Raw genomic sequence first — 10,830 nt, 5'->3', positions numbered from 1 at the left:
ACATTTTATATCATTATTTTTTAACATATGTACTTAAACCTAATCCAAACTCCCTCCCACATATTTTCTAGTTTTAAGTTCCTTCCCACGGGTATCCCCGAGTACCCAAACTCCGTCACCATAAGCAGAAAACCTCCTGCATTTCTCTGTAAATTATTTTTTGTGGTTTTTATCATTTGCAATCACTAAATATGATCTGAAACAAAATAATTTATAAAATTATTAACAATATTTTTATTTCTATTCAAATAAGCCCTCTAAATACGACGTTTATCACGCGTGCTTATTATATCTTATGAACCTAACTCCGTCACCCACATGCTCTATGATATGGCAGGGAATGAAGACACATTGACAATTTAGTTAAAACTCCATTTGTATCTAGGCCAAGTTATAATAAGTAAAAATGGTGCATACAATTTAAATTGTATTTAATTTCATCGAAATGAAATGATCGCCAGAATAAAAAATGGGTCCATGTAACAACAATCACAATGGCCTTTTCAGGATGTATGGATGCCATTTGATTTATTTCCTTACATATTTCAAATATTTATATCATTAATTAATATATTACATATTATATTATTTATTTATTACATTTTTAGGTCACCTGAGTCACTCAGGTGACCTATTGCAATTGGTCTGCGTCCGTCGTCGTGCGTCGTGCGTTAACAATTTTACATTTTTAACTTCTTCTTGAAAACTACCAGGCCAATCGTTACCATTTTTGGTGTGAAGCATCTCCGTGGTAAGAAGAATCTAAATTGTGAAATTTATGGCTCTACCACCCCTGGGGTGCCACGGGCGGGGCCAAATATGCAAAAAAAGCCAAATTTTCAAAAATCTTCTTCTCTACTTCCACACATGTGAGGAAAAAACTGAATGCATGGTTATGATGTCCATGAGGCCCTCTACCAAAATTGTGAAATTTATGGCCCCTGGGTCAGGGGTTCTGGCTCTAGGGTGGGGCCAATATGGCCATATAGTAAAAATGTATTAAATCTTAGAAAATCTTCTTCTCTACTCCCATATATATTTGTTAAAAACCAAATGCATGGTTATGATGTCCATGAAGCCCTCTACCTAAATTGTGAAATTCATGACCCCTGGGTCAGGGGTTCAGGCTCTAGGGTGGGGCCAATATGGCCATATAGTAAAAATGTATTAAATCTTAGAAAATCTTCTTCTCTACTATCATATATATTTGTTAAAAACTAAATGCATGATTATGATGTCCATGAAGCCCTCTACCTAAATTGTGAAATTCATGACCCCTGGGTCAGGGGTTCAGGCTCTAGGGTGGGGCCAATATGGCCATATAGTAAAAATGTATTAAATCTTAGAAAATCTTCTTCTCTACTCCCATATATATTTGTTAAAAACTAAATGCATGTTTATGATGTCCATGAAGCCCTCTACCTCAATTGTGAAATTCACGACCCCTCGGTCAGGGGTTCAGGCTCTAGGGTGGGGCCGATATGGCCAAATAGTAAAAATGTATTAAATCTTAGAAAATCTTCTTCTCTACTCCTATATATATTTGTTAAAAACTAAATGCATGATTATGATGTCCATGAGGCTCTCTACTAAAATTGTGAAATTCATGACCCCTTTCTTAGGTGTTCATGCTCTAGGGTGGGGCCAATATGGCCATATAGTAAAAATGATTTAAATCTTAAAAATTTTTCTTCTCTACTCCCACACATGTGGGCAAAAAACTGAATACATGGTTATGATATCCACAATCTCCTTTACCTAAACTGTGAAATTCATGGCCCCTGGGTCAGGGGTTCAGGACATGAGGGGGGGGGGCAATATGGCAATAAAGTGTTAATGCATATGCATTATATAATGCATTATATAATGTTTAAAAATGTTTAAAAATTTTCTTCTCTATTCTCACACATCTGTATAAAAAAAAACGACTAATAATTATGTTTACCAGGAAGTCCTCTACTGAAATTTTAATTTTCATGTCCCCTGGGGTATGGGTTTTGACTCTAGGGTAGGGCCAAAATGGATGTATAGATGTTAATGCATATAACGTTTAAAAATTATCTTCTTTACTCCCACACACCTGAAAGGAAAACTAAATTCATTATTTTGTAGACCAGATCTTTTAGTTTTTCACCAAAATTATAGGTTTCACAGTTCTTTTTGAATTAAATGTGGTTGTCATTACAAATTTATAATTTTTCTACTCCAGTATGAAACCTAATAAATTAGATGCATATATGAGACTCCATGACAAGTTTGTGTATTGGATATATGCTACTCAGGTGACCGTTAAGGCCAATTGGCCTCTTGTTAGAAATGTAGTATATTCTAAATAGGGATATACCGGATATATCTATACCCTGTATAAGGCATTTTTATCGGCAATAGCGATTTGACGTTATCATCAAGAGTAGTGCATAAAGGCTATTGCGGACTGAAAAAAATGTATTAATTACCTTAATCAAAAATGTATTACATGTGAAATGTTTCATCTTGACCTCTCTAAAAATGGCTGACCACCGTAAATGATCGAATGGGCTCGCATGCCAGAAATATCGGTATTTTAGTGCACCCGGGAAAAAGTTTTAGCTGATTTCACACAATTAATGGTGCATAAAATGAACAAGGTTTAATTCTGTTATTTTTTGACACATTCTTAAATTTAAGCGTTGCAAATTGTTGACATTTGATTTAAGATTTTTGACATGTAAAAAATTACGTCATAATCCTACTCGATTTCAAACGGCGAGGAGTTTCCCGAAAGTGACGGAGTTAGGGTAGTGACGGAGTTAGGGGGCTATGCGATAAAGCTGGCAAGAGGGAGATGCTATACAGCATTGGTTTTTGTGTTGGTGTAAGTCCGATTTCGTTGACGCTAATTAGTATATATTTACATTTTCCAGTGTCTTTGCCTGTGATAACACTACGTATCGATTTTGTACTATATAACCCATAATACAAATGACGCCAAATTGAGGCGCCAGCAGGGTTTGCTTATTTATATTTAAATATTTGATCGTACGATGGCTAAAAATTATATAAATATAAGTAATAAGGAATCATTCTTTGAATATTATGAGGTGATAATTTCGGTCGGGGCATGATCAAATCTATCATAAAGCCCTTCGGGATTTTATTGGATTTGATCACGCCCCGACCAAAATTATCACCTCATAATACTCAAAGAATGATTCCTTATTCCTTATTTAACCCGGATCTTCGTTTAATAAAAAAATAAATAACCAAATCCGATTGGGTATCGTATGAATTCATCGATTTGAAAAACAAACAACACAGAATTTAATAATTCATTATTTTTACACAGTATAACGCTGTGCATTGAATATTTACAGAAGGCTCAATATTGCAGTTAATGACAAATTTTAGGTCCTCTGCAATTTTTTTCAAGATGCAAGTGTACATGAACAGTTTATCTGATAGGAAGTTGACTCCACTTTATGTAATGTTTAATCTCGGTCATTTAATCTTATCACGGCGGTTCTTATTAATGTTCATCAACCGATTTTTAGAATTGTAAGAGTCAGTGAACCATACGATTTAGTCATAAGAACTTGATCCTCAGTTGCCATGACAACAAATCAGCTGGTGTATAATATTGTCCAACTTTGGGAGTACTGCGTTTTAAACGATTTTTAATCTTAGTGATGCTTTACAGATCGTCTGATCATATTGCAACATTTTATAGTGGATTGAGGACTGACCTATATTTGTGGTCCAAGAACCCGAAAAGTCCAGTATCAGCACGTTTGTACTATATATTAAAATTGCCCCCCCCCCCCCCCCAACTATTACCACGCCTTTTGTTGCAGAAAGTACAAGATGATTAATAATGCCTGTTTAAGTGACTATGTAGCACACATATATTCAGTTTTAGACATTGATTTCATTTATTTATTTACTTATTTTTACATGAGCGCAACAACAAATATTTGCGGTAATTTTTTTTTTTACGGATCTACCAATTAGACCAGTAGGAGGAGGATAAAGTCATACATGTACAACAAGGTTTTCACGAACAAGGCAAAAAAAGGACAATGAATCTTTCAACAACAAAAAATACTCAGTATTTATAATAATTAAATTAAAATAATGACTTAAAGCGCCTGTAAAGGAAACACACGGTTACGCGTATTATTTTACTTCAATCGAGGTCATTATTGGTATCGTAGACTAGAGTACATGATTTACACAATTTAAATCTTTTATGTTACAGACTTCGAGATTTCAAGTGAGTAGAAAGAAATTGCAGGTAATCTCAATAGCGTTAAAGTTTGCTAGATTCGTCGTCTTGGAAATAAATTCTTCAAAACACAACATACATGTAATATGTTTTTGTTATAAATTTTGGAATTTTCGACATTCCCAGCTCCTTCAAATGAGCAATGTGTCGTCTTGGTTTTTCAGATTTAAAAAAAAGAAAAAAGAAAAAAAAGCTATTTTATTAACAGCTGACGTTGAAGGCACTGATGGGGGATACCCAGTGTATGATACAGACAGTGGATATCGCTCGACATGATTCATACGCCGACCGCTTTTATCACTTATCGGCCAACTTGTCTGGTGGGTGTCACTACACACATCTAGAATCAGGCCGAAATATCAGATATGACAGAATATTTGTGCAAATCAGCGACCTTGTAGATAAGTATTTTCAAGATCATTGCACTATAACTACTATAACAGGCTAACCTTTTGCACTGTCAAATTGTTCTCCTCGGTCAAGGTATCAAAATTCATGGTTACATTTACTACATGATGAGAAAACACGTGTCATAATGAATTGTGCCGTTCATACTCAATGAACTTTAGCAATTATTTTCAGGATTTAGTGGTTAATAGAGTTTTGTTAAGGGAACAGACATCGGAAACAAAATAAAAAAAAATTGAAGGGGCAAAAAAACTATAAACTGAATCGTAATTAACAATAATTTTTTATAATATCGTAATGATCCCACATTCCTGTGAGGTGTATTGTAATTACACATGTACTTCACAATTCACAAGTTCTTGCCGTACGTTTTACTCAAATACATGTAAATATATTACACGATTTGAAATAATACTTTTTTTAAACTTAATTCCAACTTCTTAAATGACCATTATTCTTATATAATTCAAATGTAATTGATATATCAGTTGTAACTTTGATCCTTGGGGAGAGGACTGAAATAGGCATAGCCTGATATCCAATCCTATTATGTATTTATTTGCACAATAAAATATGTGTTAAGTTATAATACTTTAGTATAAAACACAAAAAATGGATGCGCGGACATTTGCCTATAACTGACTGTCCATTAGCACCCTGTAAGATGGACATGTGTTCATCAGTCACGCCACACATCACACAGGGGGTACTGATCAGGTCTATCTACCCGAGGACGTCTACCCCAACTGACTGCTGTATAGAATCTATCATATAATCAACAACTTGTTTTGTATTATTCATTGCAGGGATATGGAGAAAGATGAAATAGGGTGTTAATTGTGTACAGCCAAAGTAAATCAACATGTTTATTGGGTCTGCATGAACTTTAAACTGTTTTTCAGACTTCTTCAGTTTCAGTTGCCACCCAATAATACTCTTGATAAGTATTTTCCAGTTCATTGCACTATTACATCACGAACTAACATTTCAAATAATATGTTAATTTTTTTTTCTTCGTCCAAACTGGACACTTACGATGAGATAACGTGTGTTAATTGACACGAGAGAGAGAGAGAGAGAGAGAGAGAGAGAGAGAGAGAGAGAGAGAGAGAGAGAGAGAGAGAGAGAGATTGTGTCTGGATTGAGTTGCGGTGGTAAACCTTGTGTACTACTTTGGATACACGGTTTAGAATTGTGTTCATGAAATTGCTATTGCGATACATGCATTAATGAAATACGGCAAGATGTATACCATAAATCACTCCACCCCACGAACTGCATTATGTACAATGCACTGGATACTGAATTTTTTTTAGATGCTAGCAAAGACGATACGGAATAAACGAAAATAAAATACATTTATACGACGATGACATTTGCAAGTAACTGACCCTCCCCCCCCCCCCCCTCAAACGGACATGTGTCCATCAGTCACGCCACACAGTAGGTAGTTGATCAGACCTATCAATACAAGGACATCTACCCCAATTGACCGCTAGCTGGAATCAACTACAGTCCTACTCTGCCTGTATTATTTGTTGCAGTAGGAGGGAAGTTTGGGGGAGGGGGTGGGTGGGTGTATATTAATTACAGTGTACAGGAAGTTACAATGTAAATCATGATGTATACTTGGTCTGAACATTGCTTTTCAAACCTTTTCATCGGTCATTGAACTGTAGTTTGTACGTATGACTAACATATCTTTATTCCACATACAGATCTTTATCATTGGTAATTGCACCTTCTCTGCTAGCCTGTGTATACCTGCCATCACAATAATAAGTAGTTGGGGGAGGGGGAGGGGGGGGGGGGGGGGTAATACGTCTACATACATGATAGATGTCCATACTCCATTATAAAAGTCAGAGTATACAGTCATGGCAAATGGGGATTGTGGTTAATTGATAATGAAATTCTCTCAACCTATACAGCCGCATCATTTTGCTGTGAAAGAAAGTATTAGCCACCAAAAAAACATGAAATAAAATTTGGGAAATCAAGGCATCTTCTGATCAAAATATGTAAAGAAGACTAAAAGAGCTTGGTTGAATGATATTTATTCTCTAAACCACTATTGAATAACTCGCTGTACCATACAGAATATATGACATGAATACACAGAGAGTAAATATCAACCTATCCACGCCAGCCAAGGGTCCAGTTTACTCAGAGATGAGCTAGAATAAACAATCTAGACTCTTGCCTTAGGAAGATGATAACATCCATGTTCTCAAATCTTGTATATCTTGATAAAAAATAAGTTTTGTAAAAAGCCTGACACTTACAGGATACAAGAAGTCATTCATATGGCAAAGAAGAACATCACTTATATCTAATGTAACAGTTTATATCTACCAAATTCATTAATTAGAACTCCCCTTTCATTTGTAAAACAACCTGGACGGACAGCATCTAAATAGAGAAGCTTGTATCACAGAAAACAGAGAATGTACATGTACATGATATATCAGATCTCCTCTACATGCTAGCATCATTTTCTTACTCTATTTTAAAAAAGGAATCAACAACAGCTTCAAACTTTGTCTAAACACAAGAAAAAAAAATAATTTTTGAGACTCTAATACATGGCAGTTGAAATATACAACTAAATATGCTTAGTAATTACAATCAGATCAAAATTAATTTCACATCTATATTCTTAATATAGCATTATACAGATAAAGGAGAGAAAAGAAATAAAAAATGAAATATACATCAATAAATTGAGACTCCTAGCAATCCAGATATTAATTCTAAATTCAGATCTTAACTCTCATAAAATGCACTGATCAGTTTCTAATATATATGACACGTCTACAGAAATTCAGAATCGTCCATTGATGGCAAAGTCACGGACATCTTCAAAGAATCCGAGTCTGCCAGTCGTCTGAGTTCTGACTCGCTAAACGAGTCTGCAGCACCTCCTTCTGACTCGAATGAGTAAGTCATTCCTACGGACTTCCTCTCCTTGCTGAGTCGAGTCGGGCTGAGTTGTCGCTGTCTGTATTCAGGGGAGGGAACTCTTCCAGTGGAGGACTGACTGAATGTTTGGGACAGGTAGCCGGACTGTAACAGTTCCTCCATGTTCATCTGATCAGGGGTGAAGGCTCGAGTTCCTCTCTCACTCATACCTTGAAAATCACAGTCAAAATATCAATTTAAATCAAGGTTTATAAAAGGTAATCTCAAACAATTTTAAGTTAACCAACTCAGCCTTCCTCGATGATTGGTAACAAAACATAATGGACTTAAATCTAATTCGAATCCAAAGAAAATGAAGAAATGAAAAGAATGTAGCTGTTGACAATACTGGTAGTTGAGGACTTACTCTGCGAGGTCCTTGGGTCCTCAGACCCTGGCAGTGGGTAGGTCCTTGGTCCTGTCATGGTGACCGACTTGTCCGGTAACCCTGGTGACTTGGTGGCTTGAGGCGGCTTTTTGAGGGCAGACTTTACTGTTAAATAACAGTTAAATCTAAGTTAAATTGTTGGATTTTTGAAGAAGAATATCATTATCACTTTTATTAACAGGAGATTCTGATTCATGATTAAGTAAGAGTTATGGTTACAATGGTGATTTTGCTTTCACTAATAACAATATTTCTATCATTGTCCAGTACATGTACTAACTTGGCGATTTCCTTCCGCTGGTGAGGCTGCCCCCTAAGGACACTCCCCCTGGGGTGGAGGATCTGGTGGGGGTTCTTCGGCTGGGGGTGCCATGGGTGGTTCTGGTTGTCTTCTTAGTCGTAGTAGAAGTTTCAATAATATATCTATCAGCATCTCTCTCTTCCAGATCTTAAATAAAAGGGTGATAAATCTTACAGTCTTGAAATGAAATAATTTTGACATAGGTGATTCTTTAAAAAAAAACCAAAAAAACAACATTTTTATTATTTAAGGGAATTTAGATTGTAGATTTACTAATTAGCATGTTTGCTGAGAATGAAAGACTCTTTTAAGTTTATAAAATATTCATACCCATTTCATAAGATACTCTCAGTGGAGAAGTTCTTCCATTTTCTACACTGGATCTCTGAGGGGAGCGTCTTCCTTGTGAATCTCGGTGTGGAGATTTACGCCCATCTCTTGCATCTCTTTGTGGAGAATACCTCCCATCTCGAGGATCTCGCTGGGGAGAGTACCTTCCATCTCGTCGATCTCTCTCTGGAGAATATCTTCCATCCCTCTCAGGAGCATCTCTGTATTGGGACTCTTTTCCTCGACTAGGAGGTCTATCATATCTGTCGACTCTTCCATTAGGAGATGCCCTACCTTTGCTGGGAGATCTACGGCCATTTTCATCATATTCATACCGAGGCTGAGGGGACTTTCTCCCAGGGGAATCGTAATATCCTGGGGACACCCTCCCCCTGCTGGGTGACTGTCTCCCCTGGTCAGGGGAGGGAGATCTCAGGTGTCGGCCATAGTCGTATCTCCCATAATCCCGCTCTGGAGAGGCATGCTGCGTGCGGTGCTTCTTTGGCCTAACTTCCCCTACACTTCTATCCACAGAGGCTCTAAGATGGCCAACACTTAGGTCCCCTATAACCATTAGCAGAAATGTATTAGAAAACTTTTTGTAAAACTTTTTGTAAAAGATTGTTATGTTGTAGGTAAGGAAACAAATTAAAAAAAGATAAATAATATTTCTTAGGTTTCAAGTTATGAACAATTAGCAATTTCATTCTAATGAGTAAAATTCTTATATCTGTATATTGGTTAGAATGCAAATACTGTAATACAATTAACTTTTAAAGGTTCATGTAAATATTTGAAAAGTTCTCTGAATTTGATAACACAGTTTCCAAAGCAAGGAGGAGTGAGAGAATAACAAAACAGTGACTGAAAAGTGTGCTATTTATAAGAATCATTCCTAGGCATGCATTATATAGTATAATGTTTAATGATTATTCAGATAGATTTTTTACCTGTATGGTCCAGGAGATCGGACACCTGAGCCGACGTCATGTCCAGCTGCCCGGGGTGGATGGGTCCGTGCTGGAGTCTAGACAGCAGCAGTAGGACCGGGTCCTTCTCTGGGGGGATAGCTGGGTTATACTGGAACTCTCCCTCACTGATCGGAAACTCGGTGGACTCATCCTATATGAACAATCCAGCTTAACCAAGATCTCATGTCGAAAATTGTCTAATTATCCTCTTAATTTTAGATATATGTTTAAAAAATCAATATCATATGTCAAAGAGATCAGTCATACATAGTTATGATAAGTAGTGTTTTATACTAAATTTTCTGTATAGAAAAAGCTTACCGGGATTTCTGATGTATCTTTGAGTGTGCTGGCCATGCTTTGTTCTGCCCTCAGTCTAAGTGCCTTTTCCAATGCCCTCTGTCTTGTTACTACAAAAACCAAAAATAAAACCACCTATAGTCATAAGGACCATAAAATTAATGAACAAATAATTGACTTTAAAACTTTTAAATTTAATTCTTTAAAGCTAATGGCTCCAACACATTCATATTAAAATCCCATAATATTGTAATCAAGCTGTTCATTGACTGGTCAGTAGGTTTTACCTTCATCAATGGGGAAGTCAGCCACCTCCCCCTCACTCTTGTTGAGGAGCCACTGACCCTCGGACACACTCTGGTTGATTGTGTCAGAAACAGAGGACTCTGAAACACTCTCTGGGAGGGAGGGGGCGGGGCTGGGCTCGCGAATTGGAGATTTCTCTCTCTTGGGGGAGGGAGATCTCCTCTCTTCCTTAATGGTCTCTGTTGGTGGCAGAATCCTTCAAAAGGAATTGAAAGTGATATTCCAATAACAACTTTTAAAGCTACTTCTTCTCCATCATAAAAAATTGTAAACGAAATTAACAAGTTAAACAATTGTCTACATAAAATAAATCAAGAAAATATTGTTGAAATAAAAATCATCAGTGATTCCATTACTGCATAAAGTTGAGATTTACATTGGTTCTGGTTGGTCAGGCTCCATTGGGTCCCTGTACTCGGGGTTTTCCTCTGGGCGGGGCGACCCTGGGTCTCCCCAAGGCTCCGGACTCTGACCTGATTCCTCTGTAACCTTCACTGGTTCTTTACTTACAGTCTCTTCCTGAACAGGTGGAGGCTCAACTTTCTTCACTTCGACCTGAGGTGGGGGTTCCAAAACCTGTCAATATTTTCAGAAATTTGATATG

At 36.8% G+C, this 10,830-nt stretch overlaps 1 protein-coding gene across 2 annotated transcripts in view; it reads right to left on the bottom strand.

Moving 5' to 3' along the window:
- Positions 1 to 6,709: 6,709 nt before the first annotated feature.
- The window catches only part of LOC105319832 (TALPID3 protein), a 42,471-nt gene continuing 38,350 nt past the window's right edge, over positions 6,710 to 10,830 (bottom strand). For both annotated transcript variants that reach the window (XM_034468645.2, XM_011417530.3), the window contains exons 24-31: positions 10,603 to 10,802; positions 10,208 to 10,422; positions 9,942 to 10,030; positions 9,600 to 9,771; positions 8,650 to 9,213; positions 8,299 to 8,466; positions 7,998 to 8,123; positions 6,710 to 7,800 (exon numbers count right to left, since the gene is read on the bottom strand). In XM_034468645.2, the coding sequence (XP_034324536.2) occupies positions 7,484 to 7,800; positions 7,998 to 8,123; positions 8,299 to 8,466; positions 8,650 to 9,213; positions 9,600 to 9,771; positions 9,942 to 10,030; positions 10,208 to 10,422; positions 10,603 to 10,802 (1,851 nt within the window). In that variant the 3' untranslated portion in view covers positions 6,710 to 7,483. The remainder of the gene's footprint in view (positions 7,801 to 7,997; positions 8,124 to 8,298; positions 8,467 to 8,649; positions 9,214 to 9,599; positions 9,772 to 9,941; positions 10,031 to 10,207; positions 10,423 to 10,602; positions 10,803 to 10,830) is intronic.

Source organism: Magallana gigas, chromosome 6, assembly GCF_963853765.1.
Source record: "Magallana gigas chromosome 6, xbMagGiga1.1, whole genome shotgun sequence".
Taxonomy (NCBI): domain Eukaryota; kingdom Metazoa; phylum Mollusca; class Bivalvia; order Ostreida; family Ostreidae; genus Magallana; species Magallana gigas.
This window is presented reverse-complemented; position numbering and strand designations above follow the sequence as displayed.